Source organism: Tenrec ecaudatus, chromosome 8 (assembly GCF_050624435.1).
Source record: "Tenrec ecaudatus isolate mTenEca1 chromosome 8, mTenEca1.hap1, whole genome shotgun sequence".
Classification (NCBI taxonomy): Eukaryota; Metazoa; Chordata; class Mammalia; order Afrosoricida; family Tenrecidae; genus Tenrec; species Tenrec ecaudatus.
The window spans coordinates 37,408,559-37,422,881 of record NC_134537.1 but is presented as its reverse complement, the minus strand read 5'-3'; the positions used below and the strand labels follow the sequence as shown (position 1 = coordinate 37,422,881).

At 56.4% G+C, this 14,323-nt stretch overlaps 1 protein-coding gene across 1 annotated transcript; it reads left to right on the top strand.

The window, feature by feature from the left end:
• Positions 1-446: 446 nt before the first annotated feature.
• LRRC15 (leucine rich repeat containing 15) lies at positions 447-14,323 on the top strand. Its single transcript, XM_075556224.1, has 2 exons — positions 447-558; positions 8,586-14,323. The coding sequence occupies exon 2, from the start codon at positions 8,591-8,593 to the stop codon at positions 10,334-10,336; it is 1,746 nt and encodes a 581-aa protein (XP_075412339.1). The 5' UTR covers positions 447-558; positions 8,586-8,590; the 3' UTR covers positions 10,337-14,323.

The window sequence follows — 14,323 nt, the reverse complement described above, 5'->3', positions numbered from 1 at the left end:
AGGAAGGCAGCAGAGGAGAGGATAGAAAACACTGTTTTGTTGTTTGTTTGTTTGGGGGGGACGGGGGAGCATGTCACTTAACCTCCACTGGAATTGAAAATAAATGCCCTTTTCCAAAATGTTTACAATCGGGACAAAAGGTCCACGAGTGCCCCTTGGCAAAATCTCCTCACATCTGAAGTTACTTCCCAGTACAAAGTTTTCAAAAGCAGCGGAGCCACGGTGATGGGCAACATCCTCCCAGGGAGCGGAGAAGTGGCCCCCCCCTCGGGGCCTGGGAAGGAAGCACATCGCAGGATGCGGGGCACTTGGCACGGTGTCCCGAGGACTGCCCGCACTTTGAGCCAGGTCTGGCTGGCTCCGGGGAAAGGGCTGGGCGCTGCAGCTGTGCGCGTGCGCCGACTTGGCCACCGGCCCGGGCCAACACTGCCCTCCGGTGACTCACGGCCGAGCCGGTTTAAATACGGGGGCGGCCCGACCAGCGGCACTCATGCTGCAGCCGTGAGCGTCCTCATCCTCTTCCCTGGACCTCGACGGCGGGTGGGCACCGAGCTGCTGGTAAGTGTGCAAGCGGTGCTGTCCCCCTCCAACCTCTGGAAGGACCGGGCTCCCCTGCTTCCCCTTTCGGCTTGCCCGGCAACCCACGCAGGGCTGTTCTCACCGAAGAACCCCAACAGGTGGAGACAGGTAGAGGGGACGTGACTGTCCCCCACTGCCCAGGACGCTTGGGACCCTCGCTTTGAATCTCTGACCAGCCTCTTGCTTCATTGCCCCCACCATCCCATGATGTCAATCAAGAATGCTGGGAAGATGCTGGGAAGAGAGGCTCCCAGAACAGTAAAACCAAACGTCTGCGCTCCAGTCCAGAAAACCCCTGGGCCTGTGGCGCAGAGCTGCCTGGAGCCATTAGGATCTCTTGGCTTCTCATTCGGATGCAGTTCCACAAGCCTCTCTTCTGTGACACCGCTGGCTTGGTTGGGTCTGCCAACCATGAGGTGCAGAGCCTGGACCCCCAGTTTGCAGGGCAAACCTGTTTGAGGGAACCTTTTAAAGATAAGGTTTAAGTTTGAAGACAGCACGCCAGTTTCCCACCTAACTTTCCCCGCGTTCTGGATAGTAATTGGCTCCTTTGGGGAAAAGTGTCTCTTTTTAAGGGCAGGGTGATTTGATCCTGTCTCACCATACTGGCCACCAGAGTCCAGTCCTCCATTTGGATTGTCCACGAACAATGAGATCCCCGAGACTTTCCTTTAGGGGACCACCCAGGCCAGAGATGCGCTGGTCCCTGGTTCAAGTTTCCGGTTTGGAATTCAGCTGGAGACGGCCGTGTCTGGCCTCGGCTCAGGGCTTGGAGAGGGATGGGTGCTGGGGGAGGTCTGGATGTAAATGCTGGCCGCTGTGTGCTTACCGAGTGCAGAGGCAAGGCCTGGGCTGAGGAAGCAGACACCAGAACCCGGGATTATTCTGCAACTGCCTGGCAGTGTCAAAGAGACAGGGACCGAGAGAGAGAGGCCCCGAGCGTCCACACCGCCCAACGACTACTTTCTGAGCAAACACTCCCCCAGTCCTGGGCAGGCTGAAGCTCTCTCACAGACTGGTGCACCTAGCTGAGGTGGCCCGCTAGGGGCCGTGTCCACTTCCCCTCAGGGCCATCAGAGGGGGATTGCATCAGCTTATCCTCAGCTGTACCGGTACCACAGCTTATTGATTCTCTGGTGGCAGTCACTCCTTCCATTCTGCAGGAGTTGAACATCTGGAAGTAAATTCCGGGCCCAGCATTCCAACGTGTCTGTGGTCTTGAGTCAGGCTGGCTCAGCAGAGATGAGACAGGCTTTGAGCGGCGACGTAACCAGGGACAAGGCACTGAACGGATCCTCCAGAAAGTGAGGGTGCGGAAGCTTCTCCCCCAGCTGGGGCTGGGTGGTGATCTGGGCTGGCTCAGTAGACAGCGTGAAGGCAGGATGAGTCCCAGAGGGGAGAGATGAGAAGATGAGAGAGAAGCCAGGGAACTGGCTGCTCCAGCTCGGTTCTCCAGCAAACTCTCCCAAGGCTGTGATTACAGGCGCCAATTTACTTCCCTCAACCCTGACAGTGGGAGAACCACTACAGCTCCTCATTCTCTGCTTTTCCTGGGGCTTCGGGACACAGATGGTCAGCATCTGGACGTTGCTGACCTCATCCTGGCTCCCAGGTGACAGCTTCCTTCCTAAAAGCCCCGTTTGGGAGTGTCCTCTCTCTGCTGGGAAGTGTTGTCCTTTCAGCCCTGCTCTGGGTCCTGCAGGGTGCTGGGTGCTGCTGCCTCCCAGCCCGTGTAGGATCCCCAAAGGAGGGGCCTGAAAGGAATAGCCTGTACTTACTCTTTCCTCAAAACATGAGTAGTGCTGGGTTTGGAAGGTCAAGAGTTGGGCCAGCTTGGAGGTAAGGGTCAGATGGCCTTTGGCTTGCTGTACTTTGAGGTATTAAGGATGCTTTAAGGGTAGAACGGTCCTGCACCGGGGCCTCTGGATAGGCTAGGTGCTAAGACCCCCTCCTTCTGTCCCATCCCATCTATTATCTGAAGGAGCATGAGCAAAGAGGACCGTCAAGAACGACTGAGAGCCGCTCCTTTCCCAGCCCATGCAGCCCGGGCGGTGGCCAGGATGAATACTGGTGGGCAGCTTGAGGGCTGATTATACACGAGCCTCTGATCGGGAGTACAGCCTCTCCTCCCCACTTCCAGCCCAGACACGTGGTTCACAAGATCCTGAAGCCTAGGAAGAAGGTTCTGGGGTTTACCAAGCTCCAGGAGACATCAGGACTCCCCAAGCAACCATGTGACTTGTCATGTCCCCTCTTCCCTCTGAACCTCAGTTTTCACGTCAAGATGATGACCAAAAATGGGTTGGCCAGATGGTCTCAAAAGGCACCTCTGACACTGGGCTGGAAGCACTGGTCCTGGAAGCAGCTTCTACCGCTAGGCTCAACTTGGCACAGCCTCCAGATTTCTGCTGGGGCTGCAGACAGGGCCACTGAGGGACATTCTAGATAGAGGGAGCTGGGCCAGCCCTGCAACTGCACCTTCTACCTCCTCAACCCCGGCCTGTCTTCTGAGCAGTAGAGAGCTCCATCACCGGCGTGGTGTCCAGGTCTCGAGTGGTGGGACGCTGAATGTGGCCTGTGGACCTTTGCATCAGAACCAGGGGACTACAGGACAAGTCTGTCCATGGCTGGGCCCTCAGAGACCTCAAGTCAATCAACAAAAAGTCGTCATGGTGTGAAAGCCCTTGCCGTCGAGTTGACTCCGACTCACAGTAGCCCTGTAGGACAGAGTAGAGCTGCCCCTGTGGGTTTCTGAGCCTATAAACTCTGTCCAGGACCCACAGCCTCCTCTCTCTCCCATGACTGTAGCTAACGTTTACTGGTATGTGCTTGGTGTCAAGAGCCAGTTTCGGTGCTCAAGAGGGCAGACTCACCTAGCCTCGTCCTCACAGCCAGAGTCCTGGTGAGGCAGTGGTTGGGTACCTGGCTGCCAATGGCCAGCCGCTCCGAGGGAGAGTGGGGGCAGTCTGCTCCCATCAAGATGGCAGCCTTGGAAGTTCTGTGGGCGGCTCTTCTCTGCCCTCGAGCTTGCTGTGAGCTGTAAGGGTTCTACTTCTCACTCCCATGCTTTTTTCTCCATCAGGTTTTCCAGGGACTGCTGGGCCCTGATCTGGGGACGAGAATGACAGGGCTTTCGACTCCTGGAAAGAGTCACAGTCAGGAACCCACAGGGACAGTTCTAGCTGCCCCGTAGGGCCACTTTGAGTCACAGCGGACTCAATGGCAGTGAGTTTGAGGGCTTTTTGAATCTGAGGGGATGGGGTGATGTGGATTTCCTGTTTAGGGAGAGAGAGGAATCTGGTGAACTAAGGCCTCGCTTCAGGCTGACCTTCCCTGTCAGATAGTAACTTAAGACCTGGGGTAGACTGAGGCCACATGGGCCTGTGGAGTCGCTCCCCCTGAGCCGCTCCAAGATGGTGCAGCTCCCTTGGGCATCCTTGGATTGAGAGGGTGACATCTCATGGTAGAGGAGAACTGTTTAGGGACCCTTTGTTGGGATGAAGACTTGGGGCAAGCAGCACAGCCCACTCTCTGGCCCTCCATTTCCCCAGGTGAGGTAGAGGGTCCCTACGACCCTTCTCAGCGACTGGGCCCCATGAAAAAGCAGTGGCAGGGTCTGGTGGTACCCCCCACTCATAGTGGGATGACCCTGCTTGGAGAACCTCCAAACCAACAAGGGCCTGAGGAGGCGGGTGCCAGCTGGAGGTGGGGTTGGGCCAGGCAGCACTGTGCACACCCCTGCTCCGTGTGGCTTGCCAGGAAGAGAGAATGAAGATGGTGGATAACTTCAGCTCTGGGGTAGCAAGGAAAGGGGTGGGGCTTCAGGCCTAATCATTCACCTCTGTCACCAGGTAGCCAAGCGGGAGGGAACCCTAACAAGTCTTGCTAGGAAGGGAAACTGAGGCCTGGAGCCTCAGTACATCCACCCTAGGCCAGGGTGGAGCTCCAGGTTCCCAGGCTCCTGTTTAGGGAATGCAAGTGATGGCATTCAATAAAATAAATAAAAACCAGCGAGACCCACCAAGCAACAAAGCCTCAGGCTGTGTGGCTAACGATGTGTCCCTGCCTGAGTCACACAGAGTATTCTTGCTAAAGAGACCAACAGCCAGAGCACCCCGGGGAGGGAGCATGCCACAGTGCCCAAGTGAGCCATCTGTCTGCCAGCAGACTCTGACTGCATGGGCTGTGCCAAGGACGCCAGGCTGGGGTGGACCGAGTCCCAACCGTGATTGAGGACGCGCTGCTGCCGCCTGGGACAGGAGGCTGTAATTAGAGCAACTTTGTGAGCCTTTAACTGGCATCGCCCACGGCTGCCAAGCAGCACTGGGCAGCGTGGGCTATTAGACAGCTGTGTGCGGGACTCCGGGGGGACGGCTGCTGTGTGCGCGGCCTCTCCCAGGCCTGGCCAGCTGCGGGGGCGACAGGAAACCGCTGCTTGTGGAGCTGGGTGGGCTCTGGAGCAGCGAGGATTTAGAAAAAGGAAAATCCACACATTCTTGCAATGTTTGTCGGCCTGAACGTGCTCCAATGGAGACAACAATGGCTCTGCTCGCAGACGGGAGTCACCCTCTCCAATCCTTCTCTCGGTCTTCGGGGTGTGCCCCGGCTCCACACCCCTTCCCGTCGGGGGATCTGTGGACTCAGAGGTGGTCAGAAGAGGAGGGTTCTTATTGGGTGCCTCGCTCCACCCTCATGCTTCATACAGGGCCACTCGACGGGCTCTGCAGGCAGGATGTGGGCACTAACCTTAGTGCTGGTTCTTGGGCCACAGCACCATTTGGAAGCTGGATGGGTGGACACCGAGGGTACATTGCAAATACACTTTTAAAGTGTTAGCACACCACCAGAGGCCAGCAGAGTTTACCTTTTGCAAGTCAGTCTAGAAGGAACCCTGTTAGCTTCGTGGCTAGGCCGGGCTGCTAACTTCAGGGTCGGTCGTCTGAATTCTCCAGCCGTTCCCTCTACTCCCATAAAGAGGTACAGTCTGGGAAACCCACAATGGCGGCCTCCTCTGTCCCGCAGGGTCACGATGAGTCAGAATTGACTCGATGGCAGTGAGGAAATCAGTCCACAGGGAAAATCTCTCTCTCTCTCTCTCTCTCTCTCTCTCTCTCTCTCTCTCTCTCTCTCTCTCTCTCTCTCTCTCTCTCTCACACACACACACACACACACACACACACACACACACACACACATACACATACCAGTGTGCACAGGCACAGTGTGTATGCCTCGGACTCAGTCTTAGCATCATAAAAGCATCTGGATGGACAGCGGTCTTCTAGGCGAATGCCCCTCCTGACAGGGTTTTCTTTCGACAGCTTCCCACCGTAGGGCGCCTCAGCCTCGGTGGGAACACTCCCAATGATGGGGAGCCAGGACGTTTCCCACTCAGATTTCGGAGCTCTCTCCGGTGGTGAACAGAGCTCTGCTACCCCATTCATTTTGACCCCTGGGGTCACTGCGAGCCAGGCTCCTTCCTTTACCCAGACCTGCCCCCCATGTCTCCTGGACCAGTGCCGGTGGGCTCTGCGTGCCTTCTCTGCTCCTGGCTGGTGACCGTACAGTGTGTGTGTGTGTGTGTGTATGTGTGTGTGTGTGTGTGTGTGTGTGTGTGTGTGTGTGTGTGTGTCACTGACATGGAGGTCCCTGTGTGTCAGGGCACAGCGGTGCTCCACAGTTTTCTAGGGCTGGCGTTTTGGAAGCAGACTGCTCCTTCTAGCTCTCCGTCCACATTCTTAAGGGGACTGGATGATCCTTTTCCGGACTTGAGACTTTTATCAATTGAATCTAAGACGGCATTCGCTTTGACTTATGGCCGTCTTCTTTCTCTGTTGACTCAGAGGTATTTTACCATAAAAAAAAGTGCACGTCTTTCTCCTGGGTTGCCCGTGGAGCCTCGTTTTCTGTGTTGCCTGTTCAGACAGGCTGTGATCTGTTCTCAAGTTTGGGACCCAACCTTTGCCTATGCATCTTCCTCTTTTAAGACGTGTGCACAGCCTCGTCTAGCTCCACCCCTTTGCATCTGGATTTCATTTGGCTGTAGCATCCTCCCTCTTCCTCTCTTCTTTCCCTCCATTATCCTCCTCGCACAGCCAAGTCCATAATGCAGAAGGGCAGTGGGCTGGGGCTGGGGCTGGGGCAGGGGCAGGGGTGAAGCACGAATAAGTGAGAAAATCGAGGCCTGGGGATGGGGTTGGGTGGTAGATGGGTGCACTCTGGTTCTTCGGGGTAAACTTGCTAGGAGCTAAGGGGAGAGGGGGATGTGTTGGGCCAGTGCCACAGTGGGAAGTCTGGGGTAACCTGCAGGGTGGGCTGGGCCCAGGACTCCCGGTGTTCAGGGACACCCAGGACCTGAATGACAGCTTCTCTCCCCAGCCACCTGATATTCCGTAGCCTGTCATTTGAGATGCTTTCCTCTGACTCAGTGTTTTCATTCATTACAAAGAGAGCCACTACATTAACACGTCAAGTGATGACTCCAGACTCTGGGGACTTGGGCGTTGTTGATGGTGTTGTCAGGTCAGTACCGACTCCTCGGTCCTGTCCCGTGTTTGCCTCACAATTGTTCTTGTGTTTGAGCCCATTGTGTGCAGCCGCTGTGTCCATCCATCCCACCCAGGGCCCTCTAGTCTGCTGACCCGCTCTTTTACCAAGGATCCTCACATATGGGGGACAGGAGGCCAACCCAGATTTTACAGAACCCAATTTGACCCATACAGCGGGTGCTCTCCTAGGTCCAGACACAAAAACCCTTGATGAAGAGGATTTCTTGATGAAGAATGCCGCGGGGATAAGCACTCTGAGGCCTTCTTGCCTCCAAGAGTCTATGAGATCCATGGGAAAGCTACACCTTGGAAGCCTTAAGGGGCAAATTCAAGGTCAAGCAGCTAGTTAAAGAAAACCTAGCCCCTCACCGCTGAGTCACTTCAGACCCAAGACTATTGCCCATGTACAGAGGAGAGCTGCTCCGTAGGGTTTTCTTGGCAGCAAGAAAACCAGAACTGCCATTGACCTTTAGGAGAGCCGTCATCTGCAAACCACTTGTACCGCCAGGGCCTTACAGATCACGTGGGACCAGTCCTCATCACTGGCTTTAAAGATCACAACTTCTGTGAAGCCGCGTCCTGTTCCCGAGGGAGCATCTGAGCCAGCCAGCCTCCTTTTAGCTCAAAAGGCCACCTAAGATTTCTGAGCCATGGTCATGGCCACCCAGTGTTTCTTGACATTGGCTGAACACAACAGCCTCTCCCCAAGAGACAGGAAGTGGTGCAGACAGATAATTTCCTTTTATTGAGGAGGCGGTTTGAATTAAAGCTAGATGCAGCACATGTGAAAGGGTTAACAGAAGGATGGGGTGGCAGTGATAGTGGGTGGGGTAGGGAGGGGTGGGGTGGGTGGAGCAGGGAGAGGAAAAGCTAAACTTCTCTCTGGTCTTTCCCTCATATCAGCAGCTTGCCCCCCTCCCCCGCCAGCTACTGCATTAATTCCTGAGCATCTTCCCTGGAGGGCAGGTGCTACTCATGTGTTCTCTGTGTCTCCTAAGGAAGTCGTGTTCCAGCAGCATGCTTAGGGACTGTGAGGGACAGAGCTGGAGAGATACAGCTCCTGCCTTAAGGGGCTTGAAGGGCTTGCTGAGCAGTCAGTGAGGCACACCGGACCCCAACAAAGGCCACTCCGGGTGGCCACAGCCTGGAGAAGGATGGAAGGATGGGAGAACCCCCTGCACGTGCAGGCTGCTCGTTCAGACTCATGTAATCTGACCGCACTTGAACTCTGAACGGTTTGGATGAGCGGGTGGGGCAGAGAGCACTCTGGGCCAGGGCCTGCTTGAGCAAAGACCGAGAGTGGGCAGGTCTGATGAAATGGCCCAGAGAATATCGGGAGCGTAAACTGGGCCTGTGGGGGTGGGGCTCAAAGCCAAGGCCAGTGCTTGGCACTGAAGGTGGGCACTGGCCGCAGTAGGTACAAGTACCCTGACTCACGAGTGTTCTCTCCCTTCGCAGGGGCCATGCCATTGAAACATTACTTCCTCTTGCTGGTGGGCTGTCATGCCTGGAGCGCAGGCCTGGCCTACTATGGCTGCCCTACTGAGTGCACCTGTTCCCGGGCCTCCCAGGTGGAGTGCACTGGGGCACGCATCGTGGCCATGCCCACGCCCCTGCCCTGGAACGCCATGAGCCTGCAGGTCCTCAACACACACATCACCGAACTCACCGATTCCCCATTCCTCAATGTCTCAGCCCTCATCGCCCTGAGGATTGAGAAGAATGAGCTGTCTCACATCATGCCCGGAGCCTTCCGCCACCTGGGCTCCCTGCGCTACCTCAGCCTCGCCAACAACAAGCTTCAGATTCTGCCCGTTGGCTTGTTCCAGGGGTTGGACAACCTTGAGTCGCTCCTCCTGTCCAGCAACCAGCTGGTGCAGATCCAGCCCGCCCACTTCTCCCAGTGCAGCAACCTCAAGGAATTGCAATTGCATGGCAACCACCTGGAGTACATCCCCGACGGGGTCTTCGACCACCTGGTGGGCCTCAACAAGCTGAATCTGGGCAAGAACAGCCTCACCCACCTTTCCCCCCGGGTCTTCCAGCGCCTGGGCAACCTCCAGGTCCTCCGGCTGTTTGAGAACAGGCTCTCCGACATCCCCATGGGCACCTTTGATGGGCTTGGAAACCTGCAGGAGCTGGCCCTCCAGCAAAACCAGATTGGGACCCTCTCCCCAGGGCTCTTCCACAACAATCATAACCTCCAGAGACTCTATCTGTCCAACAACCAAATCTCCCAGCTGCCCCCTGGCATCTTCATGCAGCTGCCCCAGCTCAACCGCCTGACGCTCTTTGGGAATAACCTGAAGGAACTCTCCCCAGGGATCTTTGGGCCCATGCAAAACCTACGGGAGCTCTGGCTCTATGACAACCACATCACGTCCCTTCCCGACAACATCTTCAGCAGCCTCAGCCAGCTGCAGGTCCTGATTTTAAGCCGCAACCAGATCAGCACAATCTCCCCAGGGGCCTTTAATGGACTCACGGAGCTGCGGGAACTGTCGCTTCATACCAATGCCCTGCAGGACTTGGATGGAAGCATCTTCCGCATGCTGGTCAACCTGCAGAACATCTCCCTGCAGAACAACCGCCTCCGGCAGCTCCCTGGGAATATTTTCACCAATGTCAACGGCCTCATGACCATCCAGCTGCAGAACAACCAGCTGGAGAACCTGCCCATGGGCATCTTCGACCACCTGGGGAACCTGTGTGAGCTTCGGCTCTATGACAACCCTTGGAGGTGCGACTCGGATATCCTGCCGCTCCGCAACTGGCTCCTGCTCAACAGGCCCCGGTTGGGCACGGATGCCCTCCCGGTGTGTTTCAGCCCAGCCAACGTCCGAGGTCAGTCGCTTGTCATCATTAACATCAATGTCCCAGCCCCCAGCGTCAAGGTCCCGGAGGTGCCCAGCTATCCAGAAACACCACAGTACCCAGACACATCCAGCTATCCGGACACCACCTCCATCTCCTATACCATTGAGTCCACCACCTCCGTGGAGGACTACACGGACTTGACTACCATTGAGGTAACCGACGAGCGCAACACGTGGGGCATGACCCGTGCCCAGAGTGGGCTGGCTATCGCCGCCATCGTCATCGGCATCATCGCCCTGGCCTCCTCCATCGCTGCCTGCATCTGCTGCTGCTGCTGTAAGAAGAGGAACCACACGGTCTTGATGCAAATGAAGGCGCCCAATGAGTGTTAACGAGGCCACGTGGGTGTGGGGCTGGGCTTGCTGGGGTTGGCAATCCTGGAAATAAGGCAGCTGGACATTCCAACATTGGGCCTCCAACATCTGAGTCGCTAGAGCCATCCCTGATCCTTCTCCCAGAAAGACAGGTGCTCTCCCCCTCCCCCATTGTCTGACCTGTCCAAGTCTCCTGTAGGGCTCACAGGGCCTTCCTACCACCAGGGAGATCCAACCAATGAAGGCAAAACCCAGGGGGCACTTCTGCCTCACAGCGGTGGCCTTTCTTTACAAAGGCTTCTGCTCCAGCCCTCACCACGTCTTTCTACCCCAAGAACAGCCTTCCCCGCCCATGCCCACTCCTGGTCTCTGTAGACTCCTCTCCTCCAAAGCCTGCTTATCCTGTGGGAGCAGTTCTCCGCCCGGGACAGCCCCTTTCCTCAAAGCATTCTGTAGTCTGTAAGTTGATTCTGTTCCTCTTGCTGCTGCTCTCTCCTGGGCTGTGGCTCTGCCCCGTGTCATCGAATGAAGCTCTCCCACCCCTGTCCCCCAAATGATTTTCTGCTTGTGAAGGTAGGCAAGTGAGTTCTCTCCTCAAAGAAGGACTCCCACCAATGAGCTGGTTTCTGAAAAACTCTGAAATGCCTGCGCCTGCAGGGTGCTGGGCAGGTGGTGGGAACCGAGGCCTCTGAGTGCTTGCAGGGTGCTGGGCAGGTGGTGGGAATCGAGGCCTCTGAGCACCTGCAGGGTGCTGGGCAGGTGGTGGGAATCGAGGCCTCTGAGTGCCTGCAGGGTGCTGGGCAGGTGGTGGGAATCGAGGCCTCTGAGTGCCTGCAGGGTGGCCACCAGCAGTGTCCCTCTGGAAGGGGGAGTCAGGCACCTTTAGGAGAGGATGTTTCTGAACCACACCATAGCTTTGAAACATGTAGCCCTTTAAGGGACGAGAGTGTGGGGTATTTCTGAAGGTATGAAACCCGGCATGTCGGTACTGGATGCGGAGAGGAAGCTGGTACCTGGAACTTGGGGGGCTTTGGGCTCGCTCCTTGGGCTTCTCTTTTCCACTTTTTATTGGGGGCACCCCCCATAGAGACCAGTGGGCATGTGAGTGGGCTGCTTTATGAACTCCACCAAACTGGACACCCATGAAGTTAGCTTCCAGGTTAAGAAGCAGAGAATCACCTTGGTTCCCAGGGAGCTCTGTCCTGGAGGATAGGGGATCCGGGGATGGCGTGGCCTTCCCTGGGAGCCAGCGCCCCAGGAGTCTGGGCTGGCTCCTTAGGAGCATGGGAGATGATGTGGGTGCGTGCTGAGCCAGTCTGGTTGGCCCGGCCTGAGGATCAGCGTGGACTAGAGCCGGGTTCTAATGGTTTCCATGCTGACTGTTCAGAAGTAGATTGCCAGTCCTTTCTTACAAGACCATTCCAGGTGGATGCACACCTCCGACCATAGTGAGCAGCCACCATTGTCAGCTATTGGCAGCGCCCAGGGACACCTGGCTTGGGGACAAGCGTTTATTAAATCCAGAGACTAGGCCAGAGGCATCTGACCCCCGAGATCCACGCAACCACACATTGTTGCCTGCCAACGTCTGCGACTCACTGGAGTCTCTACCGCCCAGGCCTTTTATGGGCATGACATGCTTGCATCTGTTTTTAATTTCCCTTCTCCATTTGGGGGAAGCAAAATAGCTCAGAGATGAGATCCTTTCATTGAACAGCTAAGTGTAATGAGACCCAGCGATGCCTCTTAACGCCAAGGTCCAATCCTCCGTCAGCATATTAAACAAGCTAGTGACCGAGTCTCGGGATGTTCACACACGGGAGGCAGGCGGCATCAGGACACTAGACACTTGGGTGCCAGGCCTAGGGGTTCTTGAGCGCCCCCTGCCTGTGATCTGGCCACATGAGTTGAGATGATTGCTCCAAGGTTAAAGTCAAGTGCAGAGTGGATTCTGGCTCCATGACCTCATATGGTGGTGGTCTTTCTTCTGAGGCACCTCTGGATGGACTTGGACCTCCAGTGACTGGATATGTTCCTCTTTGGTACTAGCCAGGGACTCCCTGGCCCAGGATTAGTCTCCTCCCATTATAGGCACGTGTCACCGGTGGCCCTCGACTCCCTTCCTGGCACACCTGCGTTCACGCTGCTAAAGACGTTATGCTCGTGTCAACAAACGGGTCCACCAGCCTGGCAGTCAGACAGGCTGGAAACAGGATTTTGTTTCAGACTCTGTGTCTGCCCAGGGAAGCTCTCCAGTCGGCACAGCAGGGATTTAGAACCCCACCTGGTCCTGATGGGCAACTGGGCAGTCCCTCTTCCCGACAGGACACAGGGGGAGCCTCCAGGGCCTTGGCGGTATGATGCTGAGAGGATGGCCGGTCATCCTCTTTAGACACCCCTACCCCCCTCAGAGAAGCCAGGAGGGTGCATGTGTAAGCACCAGGACACTTTGTAGTTCTTCACTCTCTGTCCCAGGGACTCAGGGAGAGATGGGGACCATCACAGTCTAAGGTGACACCCTCAGGTAAACCAGGGTCTCCAAAGTGTCCTTAAAAATATCGGTAGCAACATGGTGGGCATGCCGAGGCTTGCCGGAGCCCAAAGGGAAGCAAGTCCAGAGCTGAGTGCCTAAGTCTTGGTCCACAGAGCGCACTGGCGACCCTGGGCTCTCAAGGGCAAGCTCAGGTGCCTCTCCTCCACGCAGGAGGTATGGATTGGCCCCATATTCTTCATGCCCAGAGTGTCTTACCCTGCTAAGCCACCAGGGGCCAGAGATGGCAGGACAGGGAGAAGGGAAGCCCCTTTACCCAGGGCGTTCTGCCCATGTCAGCCCAGAAGTTCTATTTCCAGCGCTGACCATGGCATTGGGTCTCTTTCTCTCTGGCCCAGGTTTTCAACATGTGTCCCCAGGTCACAGGTGGCTTGAGGAACAGGCACCCTTGGAGGATCCCACCCTGGGCCCTAGGGGAGAGGCGGTGAGCCCTTTCCTAGGCCTCCTGAGCTTGCCTGTTCCTTGCCCATCAGAATGGACTGCATGGCCACATCATCGGCCAAGAGCGGAGAGAGGCTGGGTAGAACCTTCTGGCCAACAGATGGTGCACATGCCCCTCACCTGGGGGGTGGGAATCAGCCAGTGTGACGCAGAACAGATTGGGTAAACTGGCAGCCCCTCCCCTGGCTGCCAGGCCATGCCATGCCGCTGTCCTTCTGGAGTGGGGTCAGAGTGGAGGACAGATGTTGAACAAGACCTGGTGGCCTGTCTTTCGCTTTCATTATTAAAGCACAGAGATTGTGGGGGCACGCTCCTGTTTCTCCCCATATCTCAGTCCTGGAAATCTTACATGCACTGTATGGACCCCATACTTCATAAAGAAAGGGGAAAGCAACAGCCCACCCATGCATTACAGGAAACCGACCCATCTCATGGAAAGGGTGGGGCCGTGTACGCAACCCTCCTTGGCTTTGGGACTTCGGAGCCCCACGAAGTTCTCAATGCTTCCTGGTTCCATTCAAGGGCAACAGAGCCCTTTTTGCAGCCCTGAGGAAGCCAGCGCAGAACAGTGCCAGGCATCAGCTCCCAGCCTCAGGAAGTGTGTGCAGGCAGCTCGCCACCAAGTTGCCCAAAGAGCTTGCTTGCGTGCAGCCTCCCCATGAGCTCCGCCTGCAGGTCTCACAGCCAGAACCACGGCCAGAGAGCCGGGACAAATGTCATCGGTGGTGGTCATGGGATGGAAGTGTCCCTGTGATTCAGGGGAAGCTCTGCCCAGTTGGAGACTCCTTCACCTCTGAAGGAGAGATGACTCTCCCAGCGTGCTGTCTTCAAAAGTAGGTCTTGTTTGCCTCGCTTAGAGAATCCCTGCAAAAAGCCCCAGGGGCTTGGTGGTGTGCTTAGAGGCTTCCAGGCCCCTGGGGGCTTTGCCTGAGTGTGAGCCCTGCTGGGCAGGAGGGGTCTCGGCTTGTAGCTGGCTTGCTGTTCACAATCAACAATAAATCGTAGACACAGGA